The sequence below is a fragment of the Onychomys torridus genome, chromosome 14 (genome assembly GCF_903995425.1).
Source record: "Onychomys torridus chromosome 14, mOncTor1.1, whole genome shotgun sequence".
NCBI classification, from domain to species: domain Eukaryota; kingdom Metazoa; phylum Chordata; class Mammalia; order Rodentia; family Cricetidae; genus Onychomys; species Onychomys torridus.
Window position 1 is genome coordinate 7,786,843 of NC_050456.1, and position 22,193 is coordinate 7,809,035.

Genomic DNA, 22,193 nt, shown 5'->3' on the forward strand with positions numbered 1-22,193 from the left:
TTCTTGCTTTGTTTTGTTTTCTCGGGACAGTGACCTCAAATTCTCTATGTATCTGAAGATGAACTTGAATTTCTGCCTTTTTCCCTCCATCTCTCAAATGCTGGGATTACAAATATGTATAACAACACTGGCCTATTTGACAGGTTTAAAAACCCAATCATGCTATGTAGCCTTCAGCATTCCAAATGCTGGGATTATAATCCTTTGTAACCCCCCTCCAGATGGATAGCAGATATCTTTGAATGAGAAATAAAATAAAGCTTGTAACCCAGATGCATACTGCATAGGACCAAGCTCTACCTTATGTTTGTAAACCTAAATACAACAGAATGTTGACCTGAATTTACATAGCCCTAGTTACGGAATAGATGTCAAGCCTCTCAGACTCCAGGAATTGAAATATAATCCTGTACTTGGACTTCATGTATAGATATCAGGAGGGATAAATGGCACCTTCATCAAACTGACTATGTATCCGTGACCCAAGGATAGGTACTGATCTAGGCACCTACCTCATTCCTAAAGCTGTTTAGAGACTAGTCAACCTCAGAAACTACATTTCTTTTTAGTGTCTTCTTTACAAAAATGAGAGAAAAGACTCAATGGGACATTTCTGGGATTTCTGTGTACATGTAAATGGGTGGAGGAATTGAGGCCAAGGAAAGCTAGGGTGGGAACTGTGGACTCAGCTCTGCCTTAAGTGTTCTGAAAGGGACTACAGGTTGGGCTCTGTCTGTGATTTTAGGCCCTCACTTCTGTGTTATTTTAAAACAGGTAACAATGTAACCACAGATAATGACAAATATAGAAACAGTTTTTGTACTAGAATGTAGAAATTAGTAGCTATTTTGTCAAGTTTGCTTTAGAGACATGGGGTTTGACTTAACCATTGTAGATTTGTAGCCTCAAGATTTCCCCCAACATGTATTCTAATTCCTACTGTGCATACCATCCCAACTGTGACTGAGAAATGCATAAAGCTAAGGGTTTTGATGACTAAGGGACAAACCTCTGAAAAGACATATCATATTGATTGAATCTCAGGAGACAGTACTTGAATCAAATGCTCTGTCTGGTACCAATTCTTTCCAAGCTAGATGTGGTTTTTTCCCATCTACTGAGGGAAAAAAGATGAATTCTGAAGTAGTTCCCATCTAAAGCAGAGTTCACTAATAAGATATTTTTTATTCTCATCATTATGCTGCAAATAATGAGTGAATTAAATGCAATGCACTGGAGAAGAGATTATAATATACTGACTTGAAGAGTCCTTACCCTCAAGATGTTGCCTGTCTAAAAGTTGATGTGAAACCATAAATGATCATAATATTTAAAAGTGACGAGCTTCAAAAGTAATGCAAAGATTTGATGTTTACAGCCACTGTCATAATGTGCCATTATAACTACCAAATTTATTCATTTATGTGACACATTTACAGATGGTGACCTTCTATATGATAATCCTGGTACATTTCCTTAGAAAATTCTGTTTTTCTGAGGTCTGTTGCTCCATGACTTTTGGTTCTTATGATTTATACTCCTATGCAGTATGGGTCTGGGCTTCATTAGCACCTGATTTACCATGAGTGCAGATGGTTGTTGGAAATAAAAAGTCAGCCATTTCCTATGATTAAATCTCTCCTGGGCGGCATCTCCCTAGAAGCGACTTCCTCACGATTACGTATGATTCATCCCCAAGCTGAACAGTGATTATTATATGATTGTTAAATCTAAAGTGGAAAGGAAAGTAGAATATGAGGAAAAGTCTAGTAGCTTATTAATATATATTATGTGCTACAATGAAAATGATTTTACATAGTATTAGCAAAATGATAGATTTATAGAGGATGAGAGAAAATTACTCTATTGTGACAATTGAATGTAACAAAAAGAACTAGGACTTTTTTCTTCTTTCTCTGTCTTTAGTTTTTGCCCACTTGCCTGTTTTAAGAGCTTATTACTTAAAATAACAATCTCCCCCAAATGCATCCTTCTTTGGGTCAGTTGAACAGACTAGAGGCCATTTACTTTATTGGGAGCCTGTTAAGCAAAGGGAGGGAAATAATAGGATTGCTAATTTCTTTGCCCAGGTTTTTAGATCTCAGAAAAAAGCAAGACTCTTTACGCACTAGAAATAATGCAAAGACAGTTTCCACCAGTCACTTGTCTTTTGTGTGGAACAATATTAAAATCTGAGACATTTCATCAACCCATGTATTTTCTGTTATGGTGACTTGGTGGAGTTGGTGACACAGAGCATCAGCTGTCCTGACTGTAGAGTCTTGCTCTTTACATGGATGCCTTACTATTTTTAACCACCTATCATAGTTCATGTGAAGGTCTAGCTGTTCCATTGAGAGACAACTGTACCCAGAGGTCACATCTCTAACTCAGGTTCATCAATCGGGTTTGTTCTGGTGACTCAGTCTGGAAAAGTCTAGTAATGACTTTAAGCAGCACTGTCGCTGCTGACTTCTAGGGCAGCTTTGCCACCCTAAGAAAGCTTATGCAGCAGCAACATAAAGCAAAAGCAAAATTTGCCTTTAAAGACTAATGGCATAGTTACAAAGAAGCAATGTGCTCTGAGTGTTTCACATGAGCACTGTTACTAACAATGACCTCCACAAGAAGCTGTGAGCTAGATCTCACGTCTGTCCCCAGACTGTCAGCAAGTCCTTATTGCCCATTGCACTAACACTCTATTCCCAGCTCACAGGTTTTTCTCCTAGCTGCCTTTAGAAATCTGTTCCTTTCTGCCACAGGACCTTTGTTCTTACAGTTACCTGTAAAGGTAATGCATTTCCTTTCCAAGAACAATAACTTCTTTATGTTCTATGCTTGTTTTTTCTAAGTTTATATAGTGTCATAGTAATTTTACAGTATTCTCTAGGGTAGAGACTATAGGTCAAGCTTATGGAAGCCATGCTGATGATAACATAGGCTATCCACACAATATCTTCCATGTAACACATTTTTCATGTCTTTTATCTGTAATTACACACCATATCACCCACACCAAACAGTGGATCGAAGCAGGAATAAATTAATACCCATGTCTGTGACTAGCTGAGAGTAAACTGGGAGGTGAACTGGAGGCAGGAGTCTGGCATTCATCACCAAATTAGTTTCTTTTGTGAGTTTTTGCCATGTAAGTATCTACAGTGTTCCAAGAAAGAGAACTTGACATTAGCAAATCCTTTGACTCCAAGATCTGGAGCCCCTGGAAGATCATTTCTGCGTCATTTCCCTGGTGAAACCACAAGACTATACTGGATTCCAGTAGGTAGAGAGAGATTTGCCTCTGGAAGAGAGAAGTAGAACAGTCAGTCCCACTGCAAAGAACTAAGGGTTTGGGGAAAGGATGAATCTGATCTCTTGAAATACTCTTCTGGTATGTTCAGTAATAATGAAGTAATTGCAAATATGATTGGCACTTATAATAAGCATTCTGGGAATTGGTTGAATTGCCTGGTATGTTTCATGAACTTTGGGAGGGTAGTCTCTTGCATACTCAACCTGCTATAAGCATAAGAAATAGTTCATCAATCATGAGTGTTAATAATTGTGTTTATCATTGTGTTTAAATGAGTAATGGCTAAAAGTAATATGATGGTAAAAATTATTTATTTTGATCATTCATAAATTTCAAGCACTATACCAGGGCCTGAAGCAGAAAGAGACATTATTCAACACTCATTGAATGAATGCATGAGTTAACACTAATTAAGTTTTCTTTACTTGTAATTCTCTTTCATTTTCCTAATGATATTGCTTTAATTGCCTTGTGTTTCAAGTGTCTAGGTACAAATTCCTATTGAAACAGCTATGTAGAAATAAAGACCCTGCTCACATGTATAGGCCTGTAGATTTCTAATAGGAACTTCAGCAAGATTTAAAGACATGAAAAAATTATATAAATAAGAATATTCTGATGGTTATTTTGTGACTATTAAGCATTGCTTAAAGAGCCCCTGGAAATTTATTTTCTTACTGATGGGCTCAAAATGCCAGTATATTACTTTCACTATATACTCTATATACTCTCATCTGTCAGGAATCATCTCAAAAGAAGTAACTATAAATAAATAGATATTAAAATTCAGAATGTGATGACTTCAAATCTGTATCTAGACTTATGTCTCAGGACTTCTTTGTGGCCAAGGTTCCCACTTTGTTCTGACCCCATAGAAAAACAGATGACATCTTACTGGTGAAAATCCACGCAATATGCTGTTGTGTTTTAACATAGTTAAAGTAATTATAGTTTGGCAATTTGCTGAAATGCTTGTTGAAAACATCTTTATCTTTAAATAAATGATTTACACCAGAATTGATCTCCATTTGTTAACCACTTATGGACACAATTTTAAACAGGAGAAAAACTATACTGCCTAGGAATGCTTTTAAAATAAAACAATAGAAACCATGCAAAGGAAAAATAAGGGAATGCCCCCTTCATGCCCATCTTAGAATCATGTCACGTGTGCTTGATTGTGTTCACACATGATTAATCCCAAGATGAGAGTGACTACATCTGTCAATTAGTTTACGTACAAGTCAGCCTGAATACTTTATTTAAATTATAGCTTCACAATGGAAACAAAAACAGAACATGATATTCAGGGAGTTATCCAGGTCCCTCATGATGTAAATCAGTGACAAAAAAATGTAATGTAAGCAATAATGGTTGTACTGATTCATGTGTTGGGCTACTTAATTCTTCAATTTGATTTAAAATATCAATATTTTCAATATAACTCAAGTAATCTGATCCCTACAGCTTATCATTTTTGTGAGATAATTAATGTTTGTATAACTGCTCTTCGTGGCATCATAGAAAGGGAATTGTCCTCTTTTTTTAGTTCTAGTGTCAGAGAATTTTTAAGGATCACAGCATTTTCAGAATGCAAAGCTGTGCTTCTTGTTAGGGAACCTGAAAAAGACTGCTGATGTGTGAAGGAAAATGAAAGGAAAACACTTAACTAATTTTCAGAGAATAGAAACAAGTTTTATTAGGAGTATTTTTTAAGTTACAAAGCTGTGGCAGTCCGCAGAGAACACAAGTAAGGGAAATAATGTGTGAAGAGGCAGAGGGTGTGATTTTGCTGCTTGACTTCCTTAAGTTTTACGAAATATAACATCTAAAACTTGGTTAGAAGAGACATGAAAATACAGCAGCGAACAGTAAAATAGTTTCTAATGACATAGATAATAGAATTAACATGATTCGCAGTAATAGAAACATATTGGTTTTCCAGTGATGAAAGCAAGTGTGTTTGTATATGTGTGTAAGTGTATTATATGAGTATAAGTATGCATGTATGTGTGCATGTGCCTATGCATATAAGTGTGTATAACTGTATGTGTGTGTGACTGTGTTCCTGTGTGTATATAAATACATATACGCACCTTTATTTTTCATGGTTATTGTACTATGTTGACACTACTCAGTCAACTTGTTTCAAATAAGTTTCAAATTTGAAGAAATTAAGCATTAGCTATTAAACAAAGTTATTTTGTTTAATAAGAGATAGCATCTTCAAATAATTGTTGGAAGCAAAGTCACAAATCAATTTGTATTCTCGTTGTGAAGTTGTTTATGACTGAGGCACGAAATCTCATTAGTCAGTTGAAACATCTGCACTTAACTCATTTCTCTGAAACTTAGTAAGTGCCCTGTAAATATCTGTTTAACTATATTATCATAAAACTGAACCGCTTTTTTACTAGTGACTGACAGTGGATTGAATTAAGATCAATAAATAGGACAGGAAGAAAGAACGGAGAAAGCCCATACAAGTGAATTGCTGAGTAATAGAAAAGAGAGGACGAAGCAAGCTGTGCTCTCTAGCTCAGCTTAATCCATCTCCGTCATCCATCTGTTGCCTGCTGTGGAGGATGGCTGTTAGGCTCCTACTGGTTCTGCAGAGATCATGTGTCAGGGATATGATCACGTGTCCACACCTTTGTAAACACTCAAAAGGAATTGAGTCCCAGAGCCTCTCTCATTCATTGTCACAGTTTCATTAACACTGAAGTTTATATACCACTTAAAATAGAGAGGAAATGATGATAACCCAAAAGCACAATTCCAAAATTCAAGATATCACCTTCAAAATCCACGCAAAGCCAAATTAACTTTCATATTGCTTGGTGACTACAAAATCAGAGCAAAGAGATAGAAAGTGAGGAAGTGTGTTACCCAGAGCCTTTGGAAAACCTGTTTACTCTCTGTCCGTAAGGATGTCTTTCCTTTTATCATGTACAAATTTATAGCTTCCCTCTAGCATTTATTACCATTCCCTTAAAATAAGTTAATATACCTTTCCTCATAAAATGCATGTGCTGTTTCAAATAAAGACCTATTTGACTATGTATATAAATACAATTTTGATGTCTTAACACTTGAGGTAGGAAACCCAAATATCAAATAAATGAATTCTTGTCTCATCAGAAAAGGAGCACACACATGTCTCTTGATGTCCAGAGTAAAACCCAGGCTCTCTAATTGCTGCATTCATAATGCCCTCTTCTTTGGCTTTAAAAATATTAACATGAATATGATGGCTCTTTCAATAATCTCCCCATGTTTCCTATTTAAGTGACACACATAATTTTAATTTTGTAAATTAATTAATTAGTTTATTTTATACACCAGCCTCAGTTTCCCCTCTTTCCTCTCTTCCCAGTCAAGGGCTACTCCCCTCTGTTTCCACCCCTCCTCCCATCCACTCCTCCTCCATTTCTGTTTAGGAAAGGACAGGTCTCCCATGAATTTCAACAAAACATGGCATATCATGTTGCAGTACAATGAGGTAACGCGCCCTCCCCCCATGTATTAAAGCTGAGCAAGATGACCCATTATGAAAAATAGGGTCCCAAAAGGCTGTGAGCGTGTTGGAGACATTCCCCTGTTGCCACTGTTAAGAGTCCCACAAGAACTCTCGAATATATGCAGAGTGCCTAGGTCAGGCAAGTACAGGTTCCCTGGTCATCAGTTCAGTCTCTGTGATCCCTTGTGAGCCCAGGCTAGTTGATTTTTTTGAGTTTGATTGTGGTGTCCTTGACACTTCCGTCTCCTGTAATCCACCACCCAACACACACCTTCTACGGGATTTCCAGAGTTCTGCCTGGTGTTTAGCTCTAAATCTGCATGTGTTTTCATCAGTTGCTGGATGAAGACTCTCTGATGATAATTGGCTTAGGCATCAATCTCTGAGGATAACAGAATATTGTTAGTTGTTGGATGAAGCCTCTCTGATGACAATTGGGCTAGACACCAATCTATAAGGATAAGAGAATGTTGTTTGGCATCATTACATTGACATTTTTTCCTCCAGTCCTGTTTGGTTCTATCTTAGGTCTCTAGGTCTACCAGCCTGTGGGTCCTCATGCACAGGCAGTATCAAGGGTGAGCTTACTCTCCTGGCATGGGTTTTAGGCTAGAGCAGTCATTGGTTGCCCACTCCCTCAATCCCTAGGCTACTCTTACTCCAGCACATCCCATAGGCAGGACAGACTGTAGATTAAAGGTTGTGTTTCTGGGTTGGTTTTCCACTCCCTCTACTTGAACTCTTGTCTAGTCACAGTTTAGGCTATGTATCTGCTATTGCTAGGAGTCTTTTTTTAATTAAAAATTTTTTTATTCATTTTACATACCAATCACAGATCCCCCTCTTCCCTCCTCCAACCCCTCCAACCTCCCCCCAACAACTCACAACCCCATTCCCTTCTACAAGAAGGTAAGGCCTCCCATGGGGAGACAGCAGAGCTTTGTACATTCAGTAGAGGCAGGTCCAAGCCCTTCCCCCTGCCTCAAGGCTGTGCAAGGTATCCCACCATAGCTAGTGGGCTCCAAAAGCCAGCTCACGCATCAGGGATGGATCCTGATCCTACTACCAGGGGTCCCCTTAAGCAGATCAAGCTACACAACCATCTCCCGCATGCAGAGGGCCCAGCCCAGTCCTGTAGAGGTTCCACAGGTGTTGCTCCACAGTTCATAAGTAACCACTAACTTGGTTTGGTTGTCTCTGTACGTTCCCCCACCATGATCTTGATGCCCTTTGTTCATAGAATCCCTCTTCTCTCTCTTTAACTGGACTCCTAGAGCTTGGCCTTGTGTTTGGCTGTGAATTTCTGTATCTATTTCCTTCAGTTACTGGAGAAAGGTTCTATAATGACAGTTAGGCTATTCGCCAATCTGATTACTGGGGTAAGCCAGTTCAGGCACCCTCTAAACTATTGCTAGTAGTCTAAGCTAGGGTCATCCTTATGGATTCCTGGGAGCTTCCCTTTGCTAAGAGTCTTAACTGAGCTCATCCTTGAAGATTTCTGGGAGATTTCCTTGGGCCAGGTTTTTACCTGACCCAGAAATGCCTGAGATAGTTAGGGCCTGGGGGAGATATCAACTACATGGTGGGTCACAACCATCTGTAATGGGATCTGATTCACTCTTCTGGTGTGCATGAAGATCCAGCACTCATATACATAAAATATACAAATAGGGTTTTTTGTTTGTTTGTTTGTTTGTTTTTGTTGTTTTTTTACATTTAGTTGTCAATTTTGGCTAGACTGTATACATTCCTATTTTGATTTCTAGCAGATAACTTAATTATCTTCGCACCAAAGTTCAGACATCACATAATACTTTATTAGTGCAAATACTGCAAGGTCATTCTCTTTCTAAATTGATAGAAGGGATGTGAGCAGGTGTACAGTAAGAGGCACCTTTGCTATACTATTACAGTCTCACTAACTGCTTGCTATTCTACAGTGGATTCACTGACCACAATAAAAGCATCATAGGCAAACTGGGGCTACATTCAAAATGGGTGATTTATGATGGAGGTCCAAGATTATTTGAAATGTTTACATGTGGAAATAATGCTAAGAAAATTTGAGGATATAGAAATTTAGGTAAGGAAAGTAGATTCAGGGATCTTTGCATATCCACTCATGAGATAAACACAAGGAAATATGGTAAATACAAATCCTTCATTTTATCTATGTTCTTTCAGTTACTACTGAGTGTCACAATTAGAAGAATGTCATTGCATGGCAATAATACCGTTTCACTTAGGGTTTTTCAATGGTCTCGTAGATAGTAACACACATATGTATTATCTCTTAAACTATAGTGCACTATATGCAAGTGTGCTTTTGAAACAAGAAAGAAGCCACAGAAAAGGAAATGGTCTCTTTCTCTATCTCACATATATAGAAATCCAAAGACATGTCTTCATGGTGGGTGATTACTGCAGTCTTCTCTGCAGGAAGCCTAGGTCAATGCTTCTGAATTTTCCTTGCCTTCTTCCTTGTAGGGACAAGCTAACAGCCACTCTGTTTCCTTAACATTACATTCTTCCCTGAAGATTCACTAGAACAAGAAGGGGAGGCAGAACCTTCGCTCTGCGTGTAACTTTTACCAGGGAAAAAGCCTTTGCTAGAGGTCCACGGCATATTTTTATGAGGTGCCACCATCTACTCTAGATAACTCAGCATATTTGCTTGTTTTGCTTCAGAAGACAGAAAAAAAAGCATCTAAAGAGAAACATGATGATACACAAGTATCATCCAGTATTGACTTGCCTCACCTAGGTTCTTTATAGCCCAGGAAATGTTTCCAGGTGAAGCTACAATCACTATCACATTCAATGAGAGACGTTTTCAGAAGGGACAAGAGAACTCCGGAATTTCTTAAATAAGATTTTGCTACTTTCTATGAAATGTTGAGAATCACTTGTACACCTCATTGGGTTCAGTAAGACAGTGTTGTGCTCAGTCAGAAAAGTAATTATTCCTATCATAAAATTATATTTACTCTTCCTAACTAGTTTCATAAATTCATGCTTATTATGAGAAATCATTGATTTAAATGTGAAAGTTCTAGACATGTCTGGTCATTGATTAAACATGTTATGTAGTTAGATTCAAGTAATCACGAAATTATCAGCACTCCAAGGTATTGACTATGTCTATGCACCTCTCTGATGATTTGGTAACATCACTGCTTTGATTGTTTTTAATTTCACTTTATTAGTTAGATCTAATATATGAAAAAAACAACAAGAAAAGAATACTTAGAGGAGTGTTAATTTTTACTCTCATAAAAAGAAAAATTTTACACATACACACTGTTACATAACCAGTACATTTTAAAGAGAATTTTTAAAACACTAAAATACCTTATTTCTGAGAGCATATTTTTCATACACTCAAATGAGAAAGTTTCTTGAGTCTTGTAAGAGTAATTCAAGTTAAAAATTACATTTGTATAACATTCATCTTTTTTTTTATAAGTCAAGATGGAGAATTATATGAATCTGCCTGAAGTTTCTATAGCTCGTTTTGTTGTCTCCCTGGGACTCAACAAGCACATCTTATGACTGAGATAGAGGCATTTTTATCCATAATTTTTTGAAATCCTTGTCTCTATCTGTTGTCTGGAAACCTGAGACTTATTTGCTCTGTTTGGTGTGACTATAAAATGCTCCAACTCTAGTCATAGTAGTGCTTCTTCCTACGGACTACTATCAACATTAATCTCTCATTGGAAAGGACATAAATTGCTGTAAGCAAAGAAAAATAAATCTGAGGCTCTACATAGAGTACAGTTCTTTACACAATTTAGAATGATAGAGGATAAGTCACTTGTATCACTGCTATGTTCATATGGGTAGCAATTGCAGAAGGGATAGATTACCTTCATATACTTAAGTATTAATACTGTAATTTTTATAATTTGGAGGAACAGTCCCCTTTTATTCTACTTTCCATAAATGAGATGGCATTTTTAGAATTATTTACTGGTATATTTATTTTTGCCAATTAAAAAAAAACAAAGGCTGATGATTTCATTTGAGTGGGCCAGGGTTTAGTTGTTAACACAGGGATGTTGTTACAGGAAGAACTGATTTCCCAGGAGACTTCAAGAAGTGAGCAAACCATGCTCCAGTTAGTGGCCCTATGCCATGCCCAAAGGGGCAGAACTTTATGTACTTGGTGGGCGGGGGGGTTGAGAGAGGAAAGTGGCAATGGAGCTAGGAGAGGGATTCAGATAGGAGGGTCATTTGGGGCAGACTTGATCAAATGATACATGCGTCTTTGAATGTTAAATAAAATATTTTGAAGAAGTGAGAAAAATACCTCCTTAATTAATTTTCAATTTTGTGACAAAGGGCCATGGCCAAGGCAACAAATAGAAGAGTTCTTACAATTTTAGGGAGTGAGTCTACCCCCCTTATGTCAGGGAGCATGGCAGCAGACAGGCAGGCATGGTGATGGAGTCGTAGCTCAGAGCTTACATCTTGAGATACAGCTACACGCTGAGAGAGGTAACTGGGAATGATGTGAGCTTTTGAAATCTCAGAGCCTGTCCCCAGTGACACACCTCCCCTACAACAAGGCCATACCCTATAATCCTTCCAAGCAGTTCTATCAACTAGGGACGAAGTATTCAAATATATGAACCACTGTGGGCCTTGGGATTCAGTGCTGCACACATTCCTCTGCCTCTCTTTGCTGCCCCTCTGCTAGGATTGTTGCACTAAAGAGGTCTGTAGCCCTGCGGACAGACATACAACTGCTGCTCTGGCTTGCACTCACTTCTCTAAACTGCCCTTTCTAGACACTGCCCATTCACTAGTTAAATAGGGGGTGCTTCCATATGACTCACAGTGTATTTTTTTTTTTTAAGTAATTGCTTGCTATGTTTGGGAATATATGAGTAATTCTGTAGCCAATGTTTAGTGTAGAGTTTCTTGGCAGTAAAAACAAATAAAAGTGACTTGATTCCCTGCTATAACTGCAACTTTATACTCTTACCATCTTACTGTAAATCAATCAAGTTTTGTGTCTCTTCACCAGCATTGTCAGCCAAGTCCAGGGTATGGGGTGGCTTTGGAAGCCTAGAACTTAGGATACCAATAAAGTTATTCATTGTTAAAACCCTTGCCCTTCATGAGAATACCCTTTATATATTTAAAGTGATTGTTGGGATACTTCAGGAAGAGGGAAAAGGATGAAACAAATTAAAAAGAATGATATGAACTTTTGGAGCACCTTAAGTAAAAGTGAAGAACATATTTGACTTGATTCCATGTGAAAACTAAGTTACTGAGGACATGATGTTTCTGGGTGCATTTAACATCAAAGATCAAGGCTGATTTAAATTTGCATGTGCTGAATCATTTAAATAGCATTGAAAAGTGTACACATGCCTCCTGGAAGATGTTTGGCTGCATATATTGTAAACGATGTCCTTATACTTTGTGCATTCCCACTGAATACATAACCATCACACCTGTATGATCCAAACATGACCTTTAGGGATAACTCACCAAAATAAGCTTTCTGTATATTTATGACTCAAATTCCTATGTAAGATAAACACACGGCTAGTTCCTCCCCCCTTTACTGAGCAGCCTTGTTAAAAACAGTCACTATGAGTGGCGTGGCGTGTTGGGACACTTTTTGCAGAAGTGCTCTGGCACTTCATATTCTATTTGGTTTTGTGTGTTCAGATCATTTATGTTACTGAAAAGCTGAAAAAAGAAAAAGATGGAAAGAGAGAAGGAGGAAGGGAGGGAGGGAGGGAAGGAAGGAAGGAGCAAGGAAGAAAGGAAGGAAAGGAAGGAAGGAAGGAAGGAAATATGGAAGGAAAGAAAAAAGTATGAAAGCTAGAAATATTCCATTGAAATATATTGCTAGAATTTGAATTACATAATTGAAAGTTAAAAAATTGTGGAACTAAGTATTAACTAAATTTTATAATGACCCAGATAATTTTGCTTCAACATAATGTTGCGTAGCTCACACTTCTCTGAAGATATGTAAGATGAAATCACTCTTAGTGAGAAAATGCCTGGTAAATGGGAGTTTGTTTCTTCATTTTTACCTGAACATCTGGTAACCAAGAATTTTTAATATTAATTGCAGATTTACAATTAAATTCATTGGAAAAAAGACTTCATCCACTAATTAAGATTATAATTGCATGCCTAGCTTTCACATGTGGACTTTGTAGGACATATGTCATCTTACCTGGAGTTATAAACCTTGTCTAAATGTGCAATAAATTCAGTTCTATGTGACCATTTCACAATGAGTGAATGTTCAGTTCCCACATTCTCCAGTCCAGAGTGATGTGATTTCTCTCACCAGTACGAGGCTGCATTTTTCGAATCATTTTCTATTGTGAATCATAAAAATAGATGGCGTACATGTCTAAATGTGCCTCTTCTGCATTTCTACAACCTGAGGACTGGTTTGGTCAAAAAATAAAATTTAACAGCCTTTAATTTGTCATGTGAATCTGATTCTATGTGTTCTTTATTGCCTCCATATATTTATCAAAGTGAAACATAAAATGGTTGTAATAATGGAGAATTTAAAGTAGCTTCTGCACATGAGCAGTAATGCTAACTAATATGGTGAATAAAGGCTGAATGTAAATTCTCAGGATTTCTGTTGCTTATTAAGTTTTTGTGAAACTTAGTGGGTTTTGTAGTTGTTGTTGTTAGTTGAAACAATATTCACATGAAAGTATGATGAACTTGGATAGGCAGAATGGAAACCAAAGGGAACTATCAATTGTATGAAACCCTAATCCTTATATATTTATTTAATTTTCAAACTGCAATATAGAATTTAGATCACAAAACCTGCAAAATGTGAGCCATGGGCTTTTCATGCTCCAGTATACCCACTCAGAACTAACCTAGGTATATCACACACCACCACAATAAAGACTTATGAATTGCTGTGGAGTCCACTCCTTCCATGTCTCTGAAATTATGTCTCTCCTCCCTTCCCTTGCCTTTGGCTTAGGCCTTCATTTGCACTGTTCTACTGTGTTTCTTTCAAGAATGCAGCATTTTAGTCATCCATGGCTCTGCTCCATTCCTAGACTCACCTGCCCATACAACAGAGCTGGCTATGTCACTGCCTTGATCATAAGCTTCCCTCAGTTTTGTGTCACTCTTAACCTTGACTCTTGACATACATCTTTTGAAATAGGCTCCACCCCAGTTGTTTTCCATATTCAGCATGTTGCTGTGTCTAACTGAACTGCAACAGCAAGCCAGAACCCAACTCTTTGTTTCATTGTTTTCTACTAATTATCCATTAATATGCTACCACTTTTCAAGCCTTTTGTGTTCTTTGAAGCAAAATGATTTGAGTCATTTAAGAATCCTCACACAATACTTAGATTTCCTTTAGCTAACATTGCAATATTAATTTATATGCCCGCCTGTAATTTTGTAACATTCTTGATAGTTTGAGCATAACCTAACAGGAACAATTGCACTTGCTTAGTTAGAATTTGACACAGTAGCACGTTGAGGTGAATGGTCAAGTGGAACACTTGTTAAGTAAATGAACAAACTAACAACTGACTCCACAAACAGCTAGAGAAAGAGCTGACACAAGTGTATTACACCTATCAATTGTAGAAAACTAATTCCAAAGAGCAATGACGTAGAACTTGGGACCAAAATACATCCTATCTATGTGTAAAATTCTCAATGAACTAGCAAAGATGGTATGTTTCTAAAAGGATGTCTTGAGGGCATCTTATATAAACCAATATTTTCTTTTCCTCATATAGAAGGCAGTGATTTCATCAGAACAGTAAATAGGGAAATACTTCAAAGTTTACATAACTTTGGCCATTGTTAATGTGAATTGGAACATAGGCACAGGTCCACCGGTTGGAATAACCTAGTCATTCTTCTTTACATTTTTTTTCACATATGTTGTATCAGTCCATAAATTAATAAAAATATTCTTTGGTGAAAAGTAAAAGTTTATGGTACCCAAATCCTATGAAATGTGACACTAACTTTGCTCTTCAGCTTACAGTCTTGCATGTAGTTGATACAGGAAGAGCTTGTGTAAATTTTGTAAGCAAATAAAACCTATGTGAGCCTAAACATTGCTAACTGTGTCTAGATAACATAAGATTATTTTCATACTCTGTAACTTTGTATCGGAAATTTTATTTCAATAAACCATAATAGTAAGCTCAACATTAAGTTACATGTTATATTTCAAAACAATGACTATTCAATAAATTAGTGACACCTTTGCAGAAAATCACTATGTCAAAATGTTTCACAATCTAACAAAATGGTTACATTTCAATATTTATAAGAAAAATAGCAGAAATTCATGTATAAATATATTCACATACTATATCAAAATTTCAATATTGCTTTGATATGTGAAAATACGTATGCTATTTTATAACTATTTTCTTCTAATTAAAGGCATATTCTTATCAGAAACTTGAATAATTAAAAATTTAATTTATTCATAAGAAAAACTTTTGATGTGCTATAGATAGAAAAATCTAGCCAAACTCTGAAGAGTTACAGTAAGTGATCATGAATTTAATTACCTGGTAAAAAGAGACAAATACATAGTCATCAAATGACGGAAGAGAAGTAGACTATTACTTTAAGATTTGGTACTGTTTTTAATGTGTTTCTTTTAGCTTCTGGATATTATCTTTCTTGCTTAGTACTTTCAGACTACAGCATGATTTCCGGCTATTGTTCATAGGAGAAAATACATTATCTGTTAAAACAATTAAAGGTTCTTCTCATAAATTTTAGCTTTATGGGAACGTGTAGGGTTTTTTTTTTTTCCAATTATGCTTTCAATCCTTTCCATTTGTAAAGAACACATGGCTAGCTATATAAAAGTTTTAACTTACTGAATGTTTGTCTCTTTTCTCCCATAAAAATTTCAGAGCATTGCTGGTTTTTTCTCCTTATGGCTATAGAGTTGATATTTCAAAATCAAGTTACTTAAGACACAAGAATTAATAGTATTAAGACCACTTTTAAAAATCTGATCAAACAACAGATTCAAAAGTCAAAGATACCCACGGCTCTGTAAGATCAGCACATCCCTGTTGTCCCTACATGGGCTATCACACAATTTGACACTAACAAATAAGCTTTGAAATTATGTGATTATCCATTGCATTTTTGATATCACTTATCCTCAAATGTTGCCTGTTATTTATAAGATCCAAATGTCGATTAGTTTGATGTCAGCTTGACACATGCTAGAGTTATTTGAGAAGAGGAACAGTTGAGATTCTCCATAAGATATACCTACAAGGAAGTCTGTAGCGAAATTTCTTAAAACAGTGATTGATGTGGGAGGACCCAGACCTCTGTGGGTGGTGTCACTCCCCAGAAAAGTGGTCCTGGGGTACAAAAGAAAGCAGGATGATCAAACCAGGAAGCTGATTCCTGCCTCCCACATTGAGTTCCAGTGATGGACTGTGATGTTGGAATATAAGCAAAATAAACACTTTCTTCCTCAAATTGTTTTAAGTTGTGGTGTTTATTACAGCAATAGAAACCCCAACAAAGATATAAGGTAAGACAGAGTTAAATTTTTCAATCCCTTCGAATATGATGACTGTCTAAGCTGCCTTTTTTTCCTTTTTGCAGAATGAAGAACAAATTTTGGTATTTTGAGTTTGGCACATCTGAAACCTTCTCAGCCACCTGCAAGAAGCTGCATGAATCTGTAGAAATAGAAGTAAGAAAAAATGGATTCCCTTTTGTAACATAATGTGTCTTGTGTTTGCTTTCTTGGTGGTGTGGTATGGCCCCTACTAAGAAATATACTTTCAGCAATACAGATAGGTTTACTCAAGATTATAAAATACGACCTTTGTTATGCATAATGAATGTATAACTATCTAAAATTAAGCTTAAGTATGGGTATGAATTGTTTCAATATCATATAAAAATAGATCTAGTACACAACTTTTGAAACCAGAGTTTACTGTACATAGCATAAAGAAAAAGATGTCAGATTAAAAAAATAATTGATGAAGACAAAAGATTGCAAAAAGAAGCCACATACATTTTCTGGAATGATTATTTCATAACTTTAAGACACAGTGCACTAAAAGTTTCCTTACTTTCAGAGGTAAATTTTAAAATATATCCTTTCCCATTCCATTCCAATCATTAGATTTCTCAGTTCACAAGGTTGCTATTCCTCATTAGAGATATAGGATGTGAAAGCCCCAAGAAGGAGAGCAAGATAAGAAAAGACACCTCAGAAAGATCTGGAACAAATCAGTCTACCAAAAATATCTAGACATTGTAGCACTCAAAAGTTTAAAGACATATTCTAAACAGAAATGACATATTGAGGGATTTTAAAGGCTAAAGAAAAGTTTTATTTTGCATGAATATTAAAGACAAAACAAAGAAACAATTATAAAACAAATAATTTGCTGATATGAACACAAAAATATTGGCTTGGCCATTTTTAATTTTTAAAACAAATATACAAATTGTTTCCTAGTACCTAAGTTATTAGGTACATTTTGTAGGTAATAATTGTGAAGTGAAGTGAAAGTTGTCTGAGATACAATTCACACCCACAATTAATTTTTTATTCCTCTTTTTTGGTTTGTCAAGACAGGGTTTCTCTGTGTAGTTCTGACTTGTTCTGGAACTCTGTATATCAGGCTGGCTGCAGACTCAGAGATCTGCCTGCCACTTCCTTCCAAGTGCTGGGATTAAAGGTGTTCACCATCACGTGTGTTTTGTTCGTACTGAATTTCTAATAGTTTTACTTTATGAGTGACAGATACTATGTTTTAGGATCTTGGGTAAATCTATGTGTTTATAATCGCATATTGTCCTGGCTAGGCTCTACAAGAATCCCAATTTTGTAATTTACTGTTGGTGACAATACAAAATACTAATATTCTCAATGTAACATTTTTGTGTTTATTTCTTATCATAGTTAGAGAATAAGACTAAATATTAGAAGTAGACTAGATGGTTAGGGAAAAGAGAAATTGTGTTCAGAACCATATTAAGTCACAGAAGGTTAGAATTAAAGTCTATCCTGTGTGTTACATACTTTTGTATACATTGACATATGTATCTGTCTATCATGTAATCATGAGTATTTATAATGTAGACTGTATTATTAATAATGCATGTGTATTTTAATCATATAGTGTAATAGTATATGTAGATGTACATGTTAAGATTACTTTGTATTTTATTGTTTTGTTTGTATGGTTTGCATGTATACATATGTGTACACATATATGGAAGCCATAGGTTAACATAGACAGTCCTCCTCTATCACTGTCCATCATCTCATTTTATTGAGAAAGAGTCTGACTTGCTGCCCAGCAAGATTTAGAGCTCTGCCTGTCTCTGCCTCTGCAACCCTGGAGCAAGAGTTCACATAGTACATCCATCTAACTGTGGGTGCAAGGAACCGAAACTCAAGTCCTCATGCTTATGAAGCAAGACTTTACCCACTGAGCCATCTCTTCAGTCCATATATACCATTAGATATACAGTCATTATTTAGGAACACAGAATTTTATTTTTAAATTATCACTTTAATTTCATAAAACTGGTTTATATTATAGATCCTAAATATTTTTTGTTCTTACTATTTTTTTTTTTGAGCTGGGGATCGAACCCAGGGCCTTGCCCTTGTTAGGCGAGCACTCTATCACTGAGCTAAATCCCCAACCTTCACTGAGCTAAATCCCCAACCCAATATTTTTTGTTCTTAAAAAGAAAACTATCATCAAAGAAAATCTGTAGCAGAGGCCAGACTATGGCTTTCTGTAGTATGATTGGAGAGCCTTCCTGTGTCTCTGCCCCTTAGTGACTCTCCCTGAGCACAGACTGAAAGTAGAACATAAAGTACAAAATTTTTAAGAAGATTTTATTAAATAGCAGTGTGAATTTGAATGAAAATAACTGTAGAAAGTATTGGTTTTTAAAGTTCTAAGTACAGCTAAAATGAGTGTTATTACTTCATAATGCTTTACATCTTATCAGGAAAATGATTGTTCAGGAAACTCCTCAAGAAATCTGGACCAGGACTGAGTTACTTAGCTCTGAGTCCCACTTTTCCATGTTTTCCTGGTCTGGCTTTCTGGTTCTGCATTCCTGGCCTTCTCAAGGAACTGTTACTATAGCATTTATAAACTAGAATTAGCACTGTGTGTTCTCCCCATAATATCATTGTATGTCAGAAGCACGTGTGTGTGTGTATGTGTGTGTGTGTGTGTGTGTGCACGTAGTGTGTAGACAGCAATGCCAAGTGTGCCTTTCTGCTCACATTTTAATGAATACAGTCTATCATATTAGCAGAATATGACTTTCTACCCTCAAGGTTACTTCATAATTAAATATAAGAAATCAACAGTTCGGAAATTTGATTCTGCTTGTTATTGCTTCCTATGTGTCCTAAAATCATACCAACTATGGTTTGAAAAATGTCTAATGAGAAATAAACCATGGTAGTAACAATAGAACCTCAAGCAATGGTTATATGTTTTACTGGCAGCCCCTTCAAAAACAAGTCATTTTCTGTGTATATGTTTATGTTGCAATGCTCTTTCCTGCAGAGAGCTCCTTCTGAAAGGAATGTATGTTTGGGATGAAATAAATATCCTGGGAAAGTGATTCATAATAACTACTAAAGCACATGTATTATTAAAATTTACCTTGTGTCTGGTACTAAGAAATACACTCGCATTATCTGGTTTAATCTTTATACACACAGTATAAATCAAAGATATACTATAAAATCTTCATTGCATAGTTAAATATTTTAAATAATTTAAAAGAAAAAATAATCACATTATTGCCAGAAAAATTAAATATAAGGGAACAAATCAATGCTATATGCATGTAATGCAGACAAGGGGACAGTGATTTAAAAATTAGTAGCTTCAATTATTATTATTTTTTGGGGGGGTGTTGAGACAGGGTTTCTCTGTATAGCTTTGATACCTGTCCTGGATCTCACTCTATAGACCAGGCTGGCCTCGAACTCACAGAGCTTCACCTGGCTCTGCCTCCTGAGTGCTGGGATTAAAGGCGTGTGCCACCACCACCCAGTAGCTTCAATTTTAGGAAACTCAGTTATCTTCTAGCTTTACTACAAAAGGCAAAAATATAAATAAAATGAAAATTTCCAAAATTATTATGAAAAGCAAAGTTTGCCTTACTGTGTTTTGGAGGAGGGATAAAGGGTATCCAGCAACCTGAGGTCGGGGCCTGAGACTAGCGCAATCAGGCACACAAGTTTTCTGTTTTCCTCCATGGACCGAAGTCAATGAGAGAATTAGAATGTCCATTCCATAGAACACTCAGTCTTTCAGGTAGTAGTGAGACTAGGGAGATAGTAAATGTTAGAGCCAAGAATTTGCTTTTATCCACCAATACTGAGATTTTTCAAAAAGAATTCAGTAATATCAAGACTTAAAAATACAAGAACCTCATGGATTCCAAATCAATTATAGGATTTGTTCATTAACCTGGAAAACAGAGTTTTTTAAGGCATTGGACTGTTGTACCTGGTAGTCTCAGCCATCCTGTCATAGGCTTATGATTGTCTGTCGATGTTTTATGCTTTGTTGAGTAAAATATTAATAACTTTAACTGACACAGGCATAAAAGCTGACTCATTAGAGAAAAAAATAAAGCCCATTGTTGAGTATATCTCAACAAACTTAAAACCTGTACTCTCAGCTTTCCAGAGTTTAGTAACGAAGGTTAAATACATATTGGCAGAAAAAATGTAATTGTTCTTTTAGGTACTTTGTGTTGGAAATAAGATCTCTGCAGTGGCTTCCCAGTGACACTCCATAAGTGCTCTCTCCACAGTTGAGGTTAATGACCTCGTTATACTCACAAATATTCAGAATTCACGAGACTGAAGCTCTTGGCTTTTAAGCTTTTACTTTTTTTCCTCTGTACCTACTTTTTACAAAACTCATAAATCTTCAAAGCATATGAGAACATTACGCTACATGAACTTATTCCTTGTTTACATTCACAGCCTTTACCTCAGCTTTATTTTCATAAACTCAACTGGTGCCCTGCAACTCCCAGTCCCCTCAGAACTGGCATAGAACTTTCCAGATTAATCAACACCATGTCAAAGCAAACAGAGAAAGGTGGCCTGGGACTGGAGCGAGAACTAGTGAAACTAAACCACTCATGGACACCATTATTTAAGGATTTTGTCCTGCACTTGGAGGCATCACCATGCTCTCCGTCACTCCTAGTTCTTCCGGACTCCTTGAGAGTTGCTGGTTGTTGCTTTTCTTTTCCCCACTTGTCAGAGAATGACTAATCATTTCCTTCAAACCGCTCATGTGGTGGTGGTATAGGTTAGTGAACCTTCATTGTCTCGCCTAACTCCACTAGTTCTATTAGTCAGAAGAAAGACCTTGCAGCATGCTCTCCTTTTCTGCAAATGAACAAAGGAATCTTCCTTCACTAATTCTGAAAGTAACTTGTCACAGCAGGGTCCTAAGGCCTAGTCACATAATTGTCTTAGTGTACTACCTGCTGTGTTCAATATCGAGTGGAAATGGAAGCCAGGCCCCAGCCCCAGCGTATTTCACAATTCTTCTGTTATTTAAATGATTTTAGTCAGTTTGGGGGAAGCCAGACCTTTATAAATTAACAGCAGGGAAATACCAAAGGTGTCAGATTGCATATTTATCATCTTTTTCGTGTAATACTTAAATATGTATTAAGAAGTGACTGACATAAATTAGGCGGTTTTCAGAAGCCACAGGCCGTGGCTTGTGGAGGACCCCCTTCTGCTTGACATTTCATCCTTGTCAAAGATCAAATTATTTTAATTTAGGCTGCAAATTATACGGAATGAAGACTTCTTTGTGGGAATTCCCTGTGGTAATCTGACTTTTGTTGTTACTGCTGCTTGTCAGTGTGCAAAAGATATAATATGCATGCAAATAAGGTTAAAAAATATGTACTATCTAATTATCCAGCCAGTGCGTTCCACTTGAAGACAGTGGGAGGCCTGACACACAGTATGTGTTTGATTCATTGAGGCCTGCAGGGTATTTACACAAGATTACTTTTAATTATGAAATTAATATCTGTTTATCTAGAATATATAGTGGTGGGTGAGTATACACAGGAGCAGAATTCTTTAGTAAAAAGAAACGATCTTAATTTAATACATAAAAAGGAAGAAAATGCACTTGTTTCTGGAAAAAAATGGATAATATCATCCAGAGCTGGGTCCTCTTCAGTGAAACTGAATGAGAATTTAGCTCTTTTTTTCAGAATTGTTTCTTCCACCGCAGAGTGGGCTCAAGATGTGTTGCTTTATCTCAGCGCATTGTTACT

The 22,193-nt window shown here is 36.5% G+C and overlaps 1 protein-coding gene across 5 annotated transcripts in view; it reads left to right on the forward strand.

Moving 5' to 3' along the window:
- The window catches only part of Dgkb (diacylglycerol kinase beta), a 700,455-nt gene that overhangs the window by 516,745 nt on the left and 161,517 nt on the right, over window positions 1-22,193 (forward strand). For all 5 annotated transcript variants that reach the window (XM_036205893.1, XM_036205892.1, XM_036205894.1 and 2 more), the window contains one exon: window positions 16,470-16,560. In XM_036205893.1, coding sequence (XP_036061786.1) covers window positions 16,470-16,560 — 91 coding nt within the window. The remainder of the gene's footprint in view (window positions 1-16,469; window positions 16,561-22,193) is intronic.